Source organism: Lepidochelys kempii, chromosome 1, assembly GCF_965140285.1.
Source record: "Lepidochelys kempii isolate rLepKem1 chromosome 1, rLepKem1.hap1, whole genome shotgun sequence".
NCBI lineage: Eukaryota > Metazoa > Chordata > Testudines > Cheloniidae > Lepidochelys > Lepidochelys kempii.
Window position 1 is genome coordinate 179,716,110 of NC_136380.1, and position 15,601 is coordinate 179,731,710.

General features: G+C 37.1%; 1 protein-coding gene across 1 annotated transcript in view; it reads right to left on the minus strand.

Annotated features, from left to right (window-relative positions):
- ROBO1 (roundabout guidance receptor 1) overlaps positions 1 to 15,601 on the minus strand; it is a 440,486-nt gene that overhangs the window by 10,272 nt on the left and 414,613 nt on the right. Inside the window, exons 24-27 of the mRNA XM_078847927.1 lie at positions 14,861 to 15,005; positions 13,452 to 13,703; positions 9,734 to 10,143; positions 6,092 to 6,244 (exon numbers count right to left, since the gene is read on the minus strand). Of these exons, the coding sequence (XP_078704053.1) occupies positions 6,092 to 6,244; positions 9,734 to 10,143; positions 13,452 to 13,703; positions 14,861 to 15,005 (960 nt within the window). The remainder of the gene's footprint in view (positions 1 to 6,091; positions 6,245 to 9,733; positions 10,144 to 13,451; positions 13,704 to 14,860; positions 15,006 to 15,601) is intronic.

Genomic DNA, 15,601 nt, shown 5'->3' on the forward strand with positions numbered 1-15,601 from the left:
AAGAATGAAGACCACTGAACATTTTAAAATCCCTGCTTCAGCAATTTGCAATGAAATGCATTCATTCTCACTATTTCCTCTGAGACGATCTGAGAGAGCTTTCAAAATCTCAGAGCAGCTGCATTTTTCAGCTATCACCTCTGTACATTCAGATAGTTCAAGGTATATTTGTGCAGATGTACATTTGAACTGAAAACTGACTGAACTGGTACAACAAAAGTAAGGAGATGAGTTCAAGATGACTAAAAACTGGAATAAAAGCAGAGCTTAAAGTCATCCAGAGCTGTCTGGAAAGGATCTCTGGTAAATATTTTCAAATCCGCACGACCCACAGGGCAGAAGCCATGAGCTCCGGTACTCCACAGCTGAAGGGGGTAGGGGACCCTGGAAATAATTTCTGAGAATTTAAGCCCTGAGTACAAGTAAATGGGATGATGAGATATATTCCTGGCACTAGCAACCAGAACGCTGTCCTGTGGTGGCCACTTAAGATTCCCTCTCAGGGGCATTGCAGGGGTGTGCCATAGCTGAGGGAAAGGGTGGAATTGTGCATGAAGCTCTACCTGAGCCTTAGCTGGCACAGTGGTCCGTGTGGAATCACTGCAGCAGGGCTAACACACAGCAGTCCTTCACCTGCTTTAAGTTATGCTTGGGTTCATTTCAGTCATTGGCTGGCCCAGAATCAAGGGAGTAGAAAGGTGGTTCAAGCTACATTTCCTAACTTTGGAAAACTGAGTACTTCAGGTAAAAGAAACCAATAATGCCCATCAGCCTCACCATGCACTGGCAATAAAGACCTGTCCATCTTAATTTATACATCTTCCAAGCACCCTCCAGGGGCAAGTCTCACACTTTGGGAACTAGAAAAGGAGTACTGTGGCACCTTAGAGACTAACCAATTTATTTGAGCATAAGCTTTCGTGAGCTACAGCTGAAGTGAGCTGTAGCTCATGAAAGCTTATGCTCAAATAAATTGGTTAGTCTCTAAGGTGCCACAAGTACTCCTTTTCTTTTTGTGAATACAGACTAACACGGCTGCTACTCTGAAACCTGTCACTTTGGGAAATGTTTCCCTCTGTTCCCCTTATTTGCATCAAGTATAAACTGGGAATCTTTGTAAGTGCAATCTTTTTTCTTCTCCCCTGCCATAGGGTGACCAGACGTCCCGATTTTATAGAGAAAGTCCCGATTTTTGGGTCTTTTTTAAATATAGGCTCCTATTATCCCCACCCACAATCCTGATTTTTCATGTTTGGTGTCTAGTCACCCTACCCTGCCATAACATTGGGAATTTTGTGGGCATCAGTTTGGAAAGTAATTGGAATTATTTGAATATGGGCTGCACCTATAAACTTCTTCTTCAGAGGCTTCTGACTTCTCAACCATTTTTAGAAACATTACTAAGAAATGTACACAAAGTCATCGGTAATTTCAGAAATCAGTCAGTGAAGTATAACTAACTTTTCTCCCCCAAATCCTAACCAGTTACAAGTTAAAGTGGGCAATGATTAAAATGATTATTTAGGTAGAATTAAGGCATGGTAATAGAAGAGAAAACACATCCATATAAAAAACTTTTGTAAAATTGCATTAATACAAGAATAACTACAGAAAAAGTGATCATCTCTTCAGAGAGAGCTTTGTCATACCCTGCAGGGAAACTATAAAAATCTTCATTATAACAGTGTTCCTTGCTGAGAAGAATCCTTTAAAAAGGAAAAAGGAAACTTTTCTGAGGTCAACACTATTACACTCCTGTGGTGTTTATTTAACAGCTCAAATCACAGAGAAAATCAAAACTCAATCTACCACCTCTAGTACAAACTGTTATGTTTCGTTATTAAAAAGAAAATGGAGGCCTCTGTAGCGAGAAATAAAAAAAGTTAATAACAGAGTGACATCAAACCAATATAAGGAATTCAGAGGTACCTAGTAAAGGTCAGCTGCTCTCAACTGTTTCATTTGTGTTTGCATATAGGTGTCGTATTATTGCCCATTTAAGACAAACAATTAACAGATGCCATTTTATAACATATTTTACAGGGGAAATCTTCCATATGTGCCTTTTGAAAAGGGTGATTATAATTTTCAATAAGATTATAAATGAGAGCATACATAATAATCATGGGGAAAACAATTGCAGAAAAAATAATCAATCCACTAAGCCAGTTTTGTACTAAAGTGGAGAAACTGAAAATAAACATAAAAAAGATCACTCATAAGTAACGATGAATGAAATATTATTAGGAATCTTCTTTAAAAAAATTAAACATATAAAGCCCAAGATATCTACTATCGTATCTCAGGGAAAAACAGTTGATAGTTAAAGATTGTGATATGCTATGTGATATGATATGCTAAATTGCATGAACAATAATTGAGCGAATGCATGTACAAAACCCCAGTACAATATATAAAGAACATTTTTTTCCAACGTGCACGTTTATATAATTATAACTTACACATAGTAAAAGCTTTTCAGCTCACAAAATAGTCTCAGTTTTAAGGTCAGTATCCCCAGATGCCTCAGGATAGAAGCAGATGCTGTGTCCTATGCAAAAATGCTCTATCCTGGAATGTCACAAGAAACTGAATGTTCAAATTATAACATCATTTTATAGAAAAAACGATTTTTGGCAATTTGTAGAAATTGAAAAAAAATTAGTTATAATTTTTCTCTCTTTCTGAAGTTGCACAGTTTAGACATTTTGTATCATCAAGGCAGAGAGACACAACGATACAGGTGGGTCTATAGTGGGGAGAGTCGGAAACATTTTGGAATTGTTTGTCATGTCAATATCTGGCACAGCCACCTTTCCACTTGTGAGAAATGTTGCTCTAATAACCTCATCATTTATTGTGGGTGCAAATGACAACACTGAGCTATTGACCTGTTTTCAGGTAGTTAGCTAGCTACCTACATCAAATGTGGGAACAAAAATGGAGGCTGGATTTAAAAATCAGGCACCGGATGTTGATACTGCCAATGCCAGAATCTGTATGGAAAATCCCAAAGACTATAACTCACTGCAGAAGATTTTCACTTCATTTACCTAAATGCTTACAAGTCTGAGGGCTTCTAATTAGTGATCAATCAAATCAAAACGATTCAAAAGAGGCTTGCAAATGTATAATTTATGACAAGTACGGCGCAGAAAATATTTTTTAAACTTGATTTTTAAATCAAGTATGTCAATAGATCAGCGGAAGTTGGGTAGGGGAGAAATGCATTTGTTAGTAGGTTTTAGTAACGCGCTTGCTTGTATTTAACTCTCTGAAAGACTAGACAAAGAACAATTAAATATACATACATTTACTCCTTACCCTCCTTTCTCAGCAAAAGATTTTTAGCAACAAATATGGTTTCACAGTCTGGGTGACTGTCAATGAACAAAACAACAGAGCTGAAAGTCTGTTCTACATTCAGCAGAAACTGATCTGAACTAGTATCAGGCAAGGATATAACATAGTCATTACATTACCCTCAGCTTGTTCAATCTTATACAATGCACAGTAAACTAAAAAAACATCCTGTGTTTAAGAATAAGCAATGGAAAGCAAACACATCTCCTTTCATTGCTGCATTATGAATAAAAACTCTCTGAAGCAACAATAATCTACTTCATAAACCGTGCCGGAAGAAAGAAAACAAAACCAGAATTTTTACAGCATATGCATATAATGCTGCTGACAACATTCTTGGCAATTTCAACCAATCATCTGACACCTGAATTTGCTTCCATATTTTTTTTATCATCCAGCTGTGTAAATCCTTCATGTCACAGATATTTCATAAAACTGCTAGAAAATATTTATTGAGCTAATGTAGCCAAGTAATTTGGGAATAGTGAAAAATGCTTCTATGCTACATAAGAAATAGCTGTTGTTTAGCAGTCACTTGTGAATGTAGGTTTTATTGAAAAGATAGAGAAATGATGAAATAATTAATCTCTTCTCCCTTCTAGTATTTAACAGCTCCAACCAGGGATAAAAGTCCAGGTTCAGACCATTAGTTTTCTTCCACTGTAAACTAGGCTGCTCACTCATTATGGGAAAAACTAGAAGCTTCTCTAGTAGTAAGCAGTGCTTTATAAAAGAAATAAATCACAGTATGACACCAAACCAATGGAAGAAATGAAGAGGTACCTTGAAAGGTCAACTGCGCTCAATTGTTTCTTTCATGTCTACATATCACTGTTCTCCACTTAAGGAAAATAATTATTAGATATTATTTTACAGCTTATTCTAAAGGAGCAGCTTTTATATGTGCCTATTAAAATGAGTGATTATAATTTTCAGTAAGGCTTCAAATATGGCTGTGCAAATGGATTGGGGCAAAAAATAATAATACAACAAAACTGAACTGGGTTTTATTAGTATTGCAGAAAATAGAACAAATCCCTACTCTCTGACCAATCACAATGTATAGCAAATTAATTATAACACAGAGGTTAGCGGAAAATCATGTCTTATTAGAAAACATGCTGAAATAAGCATCTGCTCAAGCATACAAAACAAATATTGATCACAACTGTCAAATCTGTTACAATTTTTAACCACAGTGCTGCATGGTCTAACTTAGTATAATTACTTTTACAAAATACACCAAATACAGATCCCTCACTTATTTATTCCTGTGCTAGAGGGAAAGAAATGGCCACATACAACTCCAGTCCAGATTTTCTTTCTGATGTCCTAGCTACTGTAGATGTGATTATATCAAGGTTTGATGTTTAGCCAATTTTTCAGTTAAGAGCATTCTCTTCAAGATAATAAAAGCTGATAAAATGTCCATAAAATCTTGTAAAATGCCATTACAGAGGTCCCATAAATGTAAAATTGCTGGTATAGTTTTGGGATTTACACCCTATGTTGTCCCTTTCACAGAAGCAAACACGCACAAAACCACTGTAAATAACCTCTTGAAATCAGATAATATTCTGACAGCTCAGTTTCACTGACAAAAGGGACCTGGGCAGAAGCCAAGAGGCCCAGGTGCACTGTGTCATGCCAATATTTAATGCAGTCGAATATCAGATGGATGCTAGTGAGAGAAAATACTCAGAATAAAGTCAGATAATAGCACGGACAACCACTCATTGCAAAATTACTTCTGCTCATCATGCTGTGAGCTTTGTATTAAATTTTTCTGTCAAGTGGTAAGACTCACAGGGAGAAGTGGCTCAAAAACCCCTTCTTGTAACCCTGGATAAGGATCTATAATATTAGGCTTTCATATGATAATGGCAAATGATGCCCCTCTTTGAAAAATTTCTGACTAGTAATGAAAGTCCTAATCAGATTGTTGTTGCTGAGAACCAGGAGGTGGGGAATGATGCCTCTGACACTCCTTCGTTCCCCTCCTCTTTTAGCGAATTTAGCAAACTTGACAAGATGGGTAAGTCTTCAAGAATTTATCTTACATGAATTTCCACAAAGCCCTTGAGTTGTTTATAAAAACTGGAAGGCGGTGGTTTAATAAAAGCTGGGCCACCTGAGGCATTTTCATTAAAGGCTCTCTCTAGACAACATCACAATGTTTGCATTATCCTCCTATACTCCCCAGAGAATACAAGCATTACCTTTTCAGCAGGAGTCGATATTGTGTGTGAAGGCATGAGAGAAGATGATTAAATTTTTCCTTTTGGTGCACAAAGTAACTAACAATACTTGCATTTGGATTAAAATTCAGCTATTTTGTTGGTTACCATCTGAATGCTAAATTGTTTCTGTGAAAAAAAAACCTGACACTTTGGAGGAGTTATTGTTCCATTATTTTAATGAAAATTTTAATCCCAGGCACACATTATTTTCAACTACCGTACCTATATGTGCTACCTTTTCTCTTAAATAATGGCAGCAATTAGCCTATTAGGACATGACAGAAAACAGGTGCAGCGGAGACATCCATAAAGACTACCAAGTATGGAAATTTAAAATGATTAATTTGCTTAACATATTTAGCAATAGCAAACACAAATCACTGATTTTTTTAAAACAGAATGTTATCTCTGAGGAAAACCTTTACACACTCAGCATATATCTAGAGCAGTTCATTGACACTTTCACCTGTTTCAATGGACTGACTTACCATCTGTGTAGACTTCTCTGCGCAGATGTCCTGGCTGGTGTTTTTGCTTTTTGGCAGGTCGGAGCTTTTGTATTACAACAGCACTCATGTTGCTGTCAGTAGACACAGGGCTGGTGGGTCTAGGGCAGTGCGATACATGAAAATGTCTACGGCCTGAAAAAAATAATTACAGAACAGAATGTTGTTATTTTTCTCTCCAAAATAAGATATTATATTCCCTCTCTTTTTAAAATGAGAATCATGTGCAGCCATTCTAAAACTGAAGTTATTTAATTATAATATTACATTAACCTAAATCTTGTAATATCCTTATTGGTGATATGGTTTACAGCATATTTTTAACAAACAATTGAAGAGATACATTAATCTTCAAATCAATAAACAGGCAGACTTAGTTTCCCAGAAATTATACAACTTGTTTGTTTCTAGTAGGTGCCCTGCAGGAATCTGAACTCTGTGACCAAGCAGGAATAGAATGTTTTATCAGCCCAATAGCAATGTCCATCAACAACAAAATGCATCACTTTCACAATGGGCTTCAGATCCTCTGGCATGGACAATGCACAGGTTCACTCAAAAATGTACCATGGCAGAACAATGAGCAGGACCTAGTTACAAATGCATACAGCACTACACTGCTTGAATCATTAACAATAAAGCACTATTTGTGAAGTACACCAAATTGTTCCTAGATCCAAAATATGACAAATCCCTGTATGATGGGGTGTTCACCCCACACCAGCCTGGAAGGGGTTAATAAGGCTGAGAAGGAATTTTGTGGCCTAATTAATCCCCTGCATGATGATGGTGCACAGCTGAGAAGAAAGACGCAGGGCTAGGATAAAGCCAGGAAGCTAGCAACAAAAAGGAGCTGCAGGGAAGTAGTCTAAGGGGTGGAGCCAGAAGGTTGGTAAAGACTCAGAAAAAAGGCAGTAAGGTTCAGAACAGGACAGAACATTTGGGACCCAGACTAGAGGGTGGGCCTCGTTCCTCTACCAGCTACTGGGGAAGTGGCACTGGCTGGGCAATGAATGGGAAGGCTGCCTGAGCCTGTTTGTTAGCAGAGACTCTGATACGCTGGAAGGAGAGGACGTGTGCGCTTTGGCTGGATGGCCAAACCACAGACACAGAGCAACTTGCCTCACGGAAAGCTAGGAAGAGAAGGCAGAGCACACGGTAAGAGGTGGAAAGGAGGTGTCAGACCTGAAATCAGCTAATCCCCAGAGCAAACAGGAGGTGACCGACCAGCAGTCCCTGTGACACCCTGATTTGCATTTTCTAATACTTCATTTGTACATGAGCAGTGTCACATCTCCAGTGTTTGTATTCAGGAAAATGCAAACACAAAACAAAACAAAACCCGCAATTCATAATACTCTTTTAAATGTTGCTAAGTTTAATTTTTTTTACATCAGTAGTATGTAAAAATATCTATTCCAAATAGTTATACAAAAGGATGAAATTGGGGCCTCATTTAAGTCAACGTGAGTTTTACTACTGACTGCAGTGAGGCCAAGATTTCACTCAAAATAACTAAACTACTCCCCTTCTCTTTCTTCATGATGAACAGCCATGTTGAAACAAAGGAATGCTAAAAGTCAGAATGGAAATTAGAAATGAGAAAGGAATCTTGCAGCTTTGTAGAGTGGGTGAAGACAAAACTACAGTAATAGAATCCCAGTGTTCTGGCTCTAGTGGCTATAAAGGGTTGGCAAGATAGTCACAGATCTCTTCGAACTGTAGCAGTCCCATTTATCAGCTGAAACATGACACTAACCTATTTGGTAAGCATGAAGCCTACTCAGATCACTGGTTATTCATATTCAGTTAATCCTGGTAGCTAATAGTGCTTGTGCTCCAATATGAAATATTTATTACATATTGAATGTTGACCAGCGGAAAAGCCAAGTGTAGTTTGTTTGTAATCTAAGAGAATTTTCTGAAATGACAGGTTATAAATTATGATGCCAAGCCAAGGGCAGTTTGTCTCAACTATGCTCCAAACAGAGACTGATGATGTTCCCCAGTATAGTAAATGGCAAATAATTATCTTAAAATGTGATTAAATGTATTCTTTAGCTTACAAAACCTAGAAAATAAAGTGTTAAAGCTGAAACACTATACTTTTCACATTCCAGTAGACATGGATAAACTAAAACTCTCATATGAAGAGAACAAAAAGATTGGGATCATGTACTTTACAGGGAGGACATGAAAAATATACAAAATAATGCATTTTAGAGAAAGGGCCAGCTGGAAACTTCTGTTCACCCTGTCTCATAATATAAGAAAAAAAGGCATTCAATTAAACTAAAACGTAGCAAAATTTCAAAATCAGTAAGAAGAAATCACGGTTTTATATAACCTTTAGGTGTCATTGAGGCTAAAAGCTTAACAAGAATAAAAAAGAAACTGGATGTTTATACTGATAACAAGAATATCCAGAGTTATAATAGCAAATTCTAAACAAACAAGAATTTTTGAAAGGGTCTAAACCACCATGCTTCAGGGAATACACCAATTGTAAGAACCTTCCCTCAGGACATGTTATCCCAAACTGCCTGCTTCTTCTGGACTTCTTATGCCTTCTCCTGAAGCATTTGGTACTGGCCACTGTAGGAGACAGGATACTGGACTAGTGCAGTATGATAATTCCTGTGTCCTATACATATGATGTGCATAGGGGTGATTTTGCACAACAGAGAAATTTAAGATTGAACTTTCTATGTTTGATTTCACTGCTTAGATACACATTATACCCTTACATCTTTATACTGTACCATTTAAAAACAAAGACAAAACAGTTCAACCATTTTTAAGTTTGCAAATGGCTCCCAAACTGAGTTCATGTAACTGCATGTATTTTCAGTTCAGAGCACATTCGCATGCCTGAGTTACAACAGTCAAAGAATATGAATGTTGTTTTTATTCTTGTTTTTCTTCCCCTCTGACAGACCACTGTCCACATGAGCCTTTATCCTCATCACCGACCTGCCTCCCATTCCTCCACTTCTTCACCAAATTCTATGGCATATCTACACACTCCCGTTTGAAGAGGACTACATTAATGCAAACTAGTAACATCCACATGGGGAAGTTACAGTGCAGCCGTTTGGTGTTCACTGCTATTCACACATATTCCAAACCGTGGAACTGTATAGACAAGACCTAAGAGAACAATAATAATTTCAGCTGTATTTGAATTTTAAATCAATTAGAGTCCCCCCCCCCATGATTTAGCACACAGGTTTCATTTTTACAGCCACATCTCCAACAATTGATTTGATGTAAAACAATGTTTAGCAGCAATTAAATGTAATATAGTGAATTGGACTGTTTAATTCGAAGTCCTTCCTCTCCCCACAACCTGGAGATCTTAAGCAGCGTTAACTGCCTCCCATTTCACTTCAACGAATAATACATTACCTGCTGGAAGAGCCAGAGCGTAGGAGATAATTATGTGGGCATGCAAGTCAATTTTCTGAGCGTGCTGAATTTGTACAAATTGGAACAGCAGACTGTGATTCATTGTTAAGTTATTTAAGAAATTTAGGGACAACCTTTGGATAAAAGACATGGCATGGTGGCAGTTTTTCTTTTTTCATCCCCAACCAAGCACACCGTGCCTTTATAAGACCTCACCTCCTGCTGCATCCTGCACTTGACGTCTTGCTACTTTAAGACCAGCATATTCTGCTGCTGCAGCAACAGCTTGTGCAAAATCTGCATCAGTAAAAAACGATCCATCAGAAGAGCTAACACTGGACCGTCCACTTGAGATGTTGTCTTCTTCTGAGGCTGAGCCCCAACCATTAATCATGGACCCCGTTACAGAGCTTTCCAAATCGCCAACACTTGAGGCAGGTGTCTGTTCAAGGCCACGCAAAAGGAGCCTTCTGTTCTGCATCTTGGCAACCTCTATTTCTGCCTCATCCTCTTCCTCTTCTGGTGCATCAGTATCCATATCTGAGACCAGGGGTCCTGAGATGTACCCATAGGTGTGTGGTGGAGAAATAGGCCTTGGAGGGGGTGGAGGACTCACAGGCTGACGTCTGCATGTAAACACAATGTTAAAAATTGTTATTTCAGTTGCACAAACTAACCAGAACAAAACAAAATATCCTAGAAAAAACAGTGGAATATTTCTTTGACATGCCAACCAATTTGTTTTGCCATTTTAAATTCCCAGGATTTAGATTTGAAAGTAGCAGGATTTTACTTTTTTTCTATAATCAGAGATGACCGACAGCTATGAAATCAGAAATCAACCAAAAAAAGAAATCGGCCGTCTCTTATGGTACCTTTCACTCCAGTTTAATAAAAATGTGCTCGCTTATGTATAAATCTCCTTATGTTTCATAATTTAGCTCATGTTCAGTTAGGAAAGGGGAGGTGACAGTTTAGGACACAGCTTAAAGAATTACATTAGGAAGTTCACACCTGTGAATGTGAGCAAAAGGTGTGATTGTATATTGCTTTTGAAGCTTGCTATTATCGGAGACAATAGGTATCTACACCCAAGCAGACTGCTCCATAAACATTATCCTTCTCAGAATTTTTTCCCCCACTTATTCCAAACATAGGTTTGAAACTGGTCTGGAAGGTAATGTTAAAGAGAATTATTCAATATCATTTATATCTAACTTTGGAGAGTATCCAAATGTATCCATATTATTCTTGTTCCTAAATAATCATAACAGAGCTGCTAGATTCAAAAGTTAAAGGACTGTGTCTGGGCATTATGGGATCAATGTTTGGTTCATTTAATATTTTGATCTGCAGAACATTTATCTTAATGTTGCAGATATTGTCATTAGTTTGTCCCCTGTGCTTTTTAGTTGTCATTTACCCAAAAGGAAGATATGCCTGGGGAGGGAATGACCAGACTTTTGTCTTCTTTCATCACAAAGGATATCTGCTGTTTGCTCTTTTGACCAGAATCTGGTTTGAAAAATTTCCCAATGTTTTCTATTTCTCATGGTTTCCAACCCATCAATTTTGCTTTATCATCACTTCAGCAAAATGGCTATCTTTACAAACTTGAAAAATGTTAATTTTCCTATTTTTGGCTGGCTTAGTTTTACCCACCCACTGCTAGAAATGGGTCAGGTTTTGCTTAAAAAAAGTTATGTATCTAAACAAACATTTCCTTTTTTTAAATAAAGCAAGTGCTCATCTTTCACAACAAAATGCAGAAATCCTTGAATTGAATAATCTACCATTTCCTTAAAAATATTGTACACGCACTTCTACTGGTTGTCTTAACTACGGAAGGCCACAGAAGCAGTGACAATTAGAGATATTTTAACCAAATAGCCATTTAATAGAAATGACAGAGGCCATAGCTGAGTGAAAAGAAGCTTTATTCGCCTTTATATAGTGCCCCATCTTGGCTAAATTATATTGGTTTAATGTGGGATCCTGGCAAGATGTGTCCTTGTAGTACATTTGTCTACTAGTCTTCCTTGTAGTACATTTGTCTACATTTGTAGTACATTTGTAGTACATTTGTAGTACATTTGTCTACTAGTCTTCCTGTTCTCTGGATTTTGTTACCAAGAGACAGGCAACTATTTACAAAACATAGAGAGGGTTCTTGGAAAATCAGCTTGCTCACTAACCCATAAAGGTAGGATCACTGAGGACATGGGCATATTCATGGACATATAGCAGCATTTCTTCCACTTTACACAGCCCCATACTAGATTACAGTGACTCTGGCTTTAACATTCACAGTGTCTCCTATCTCACTGTGCTTTTTACATTCTTCCAGAGCAGAGCTTTCTATTTCAATCTGCTGCAACTGTGGCAAGCTGACCGAACAGACAACATTACTGAACACAATCAGCATCGCAGAGAGCAATGTTCCAGCTGCCTGGTTCCTGGGGCCCACAACACGGAGCATGGCTGTAGAATCATTACAGAAAGCATTAAAGACTGGAGAGGAGGGAAGAGGAGATGGCCCCCTCTGTTAAGTAACCTTTCCATCCTCCAAATGAACTGGAGTTCAGAGAGTAAAGCTCTACCAACCTTACAGATACATTTCAGATAATAGCATTTTAGATATAATCTTCAGTACAAAGCTACACGCTCAACTTATTTCTCTGTCAGATACTTTTATTATTTGTAACAATGAATATTTTCAGTTATTCAAGAAATCTTAGTACTTAATACAGAAGTATGTGCCATTTGAAATAAGTGTTCTCAATTAGAAAGCCTTCTCATTCTCCATGTTCCAAGTGTAAACTTCCTTCCAGAATGTATTTCAAGTGCTGAGCACACAACAGCCAACTCCTAAACATAACATGTCATAACAATGCCAGTAGAGTGGAAAGAAAAGGAGTGCTTGTGGCACCTTAGAGACTAACCAATTTATCTGAGCATAAGCTTTCGTGAGCTACAGCTCACTTCATCGGATGCATGCAGTATTTTCAATATTTAGAAAAATATTGCTTTGAAATAAGCCCAGGAGTAAGAAATATGAAAAATTAAGAAGTGCTAAACTGATCTTTGGAACAATAAGCCTAGAAATTCTTGAAAATAATAAAAATTTTCAAAAAAAATGACAGGAATATTAAAAGTCTAATGGTTTATCATAAATTCAATATATATAAGCTAATGCGGGGGGGGATCTACAAAGACTATGTTCCTGGGACAAAAGTTCTATTATTGCAACAAAACAGCAAGCTAAACCATAGTCACATTTAGTCAAAATTCACATTTTTTTTAATATATATATAGAGAGAGCAGAAGCTGCAAGGGTACAGTAAACTCAGAATGGAAGCAAAATGTCCCTGGAACAAATATAGATCTTTTTAATGACCGTCTTTATTTAAAAAATGAGGGAAGGTGGGAACATGAAGGAAATTCCACAAGCAGTAATTTACTGCAGTAGGATTTATGAAAGGAGGAAAACCTATAGCTTATATAAATTATATATTTATATATATTCATACACATTGGTGACAAGTTAATTGCACAGTTACTGTGAAATAATGCAAGCTATTTTATGGTAATAATGCAGTAAATCTATTGGAAACAATGGAACTGTAATTATATGGTAAATTGTGTTAACGATACCACTTTAGTATCCTGATGACTGTGCATTTAACTTGTGTCAGCATTGTATGTAACACAAGATGATACACTGCATTTCCTTTCATATTACAATATTAAAGCAACTTAATTACCTAGCTCTAAGAATATACATAGTCAAATCTTCCCAATTTGTAAATTAAATATAAGCAGAGTAAATATGTTGGGTGAAATCCTGGCCCTTTGAAGTCAATGGGAGTTTTGTCATTGACTTCAGTGGGAGTGGAATTTCATCTGTCATCTCTGCATATTTGCGGCAACATACCTCCGGTCAGGTTGGTGTTGTATGTGTCCTATTTCCTCTTGACAATCCTGTAACATGGGCTGTAGTTCTTCTTGGGGTGAGGGTGTTAGAGTGGCAGTAGACTGGTGGCTGTAGGAGACAGCTGCGGGAGAGGAAGCTGCTCCTCGGACTGGAGGAGTAGGACCTCGCTCATCATCATCTTCTTCCTCTAGCTCATCTTGCTGTAGATACATCCTTGCAGGTGGCACTGGACATGGAATTTCTTGGTCATAACTAAGAAATAGTTTTTTAAAAAAAATGAGGACTGTAGCTTAAATTAAATTGTTTGATGCAATAAAAATAAAGGGCTGGGGAAAGATCCTGATCCCACTGAAGTCAAAAGGGCTTTGCCATTGACTTCAATGTGGCCAGGATTTCATTTCCCAGTTGTCCCATGAGATCTGTAGGTGTCTAAATTAGCTGCTAGGTGACTAAAATGGGTACGAGGGCAAATCAAAGACTAGAAAAATAATATTTGGTGAATATATTATTCAGTGAATATTATTGTGTGTCAAATAATTTATTTGACGAAGAGTAATAAGTTATAGAGCTGGTTGGATGCTACTAAACATAATTAAATTGATAAATTATTTAACAAATGACTGCAATATTTGTTAAATAAAATATCAGATGAAAAATATTCCACCAGATGTATCAAACGCAAATTTAATAAACATGAAGATCTGGTCCACAGCATCTACTATTCGTTATTCTAGCTCAAATGGTCAGAGATTTTCAAACTATAAAAAACTGTGGAACTGCTTGCTTGCTGGATCTTATAATTACAGGCGAAGTGTCAAGAACGAGGCAAGGTCATTTCAAGAAAATAACAATTTAACCGCCGGAATATTTGTATTTTATTTTCATTCTTTTAAGAATATTGAGTATGTTTACTTAAATTCAAGGGATAAAATCCTCGCCCTATTATCGCAATGGCAAAACTCCCATTGACTTTATAAGGAGCCAGGATTTCCTCCCAGATCTCTAGCTGTCTACAAATATAGAACTGGTCTAATCTAATTGAAGATTACTGTGCTGAAGAATTTATTCAACAGGTTGTGTATTATACTGCTAAATATGGCCCCTCATTGAGTACAATGCAAGCCACTTCATTCCCCCATGGAAAAAAATAAAAAACATGCTAAAATCCAAACAACACAGAGCATCAGTTTCAGAACTGGAACAACAGTTGGTAAAGATGCACTGACAGAGGCACAATCCTCTCAAAAGCCTTTTTTGTATTTTAATAATACTGTATGTAGTTCATGAACATCCAAAGTGGATTGAAGGAAAACTTCATTAGTACATTGCCAGAGCACAAATTAAATTAAATCAATTTGAGCTATCTTGTCAGCAAAATGATAAAAGGATGATTTGTTTGGTTTTCTTACCTTTCATCCACAGAAAGACTGTAATCTTCACTATTGCTGTGGGGAGGAGGGTGTGCGGGGGGAGGTGGAAGTAGATCTGCCCAGTTCATGCCAGCCTGTTTGGGTACCTTAGGGGTGCGGGCACCCTTCTTGTGTCCTTGACTCCCTAAGAATGAATAAATAATATATTTTTAAAAATGCTTTTAATTATCTCTTTTCACCTAATTACATCTCCCCTGGGTGTGTTGGGGGGGGGGGGGAGGATCAGGATTCATTCCAGCTCCTATTGAAGTCAATGTGGATTTTACCATTGACCTGACTGGGAGCAAGTTCTGGTCCTTCCTCTCTGCATACATAACCTCATAATTACAGTTGCATTATAAAACCAATTATTCCACATTTTGCTGCAGTTAATTTTAACCAGAAACTTTAATACAGCAAGGACAAAACACACAGTATTCATAACTTAATAAATAGCTAAAATGCAAAAAAGCCATAAATGAATTTTACAAGCAATATCATTAAGAATGATCCTCCAACAGCTATTAATTACATTATAGATTATGATCTAAACCAAATGAGCTGTAGACATATTTTCCAAAGTGCCTTTCTGTTATTTAATTGCTGGAACCTAAAATACAATAAGATACAGATATGATCTATTAAAGTTCCACTGTTGCATTAAGTCACTGAATATATTCAATTTGTATATGTCCACTGAAATGTTTTAGGCACAATGAAATTACTAATTTTAGTATGAAT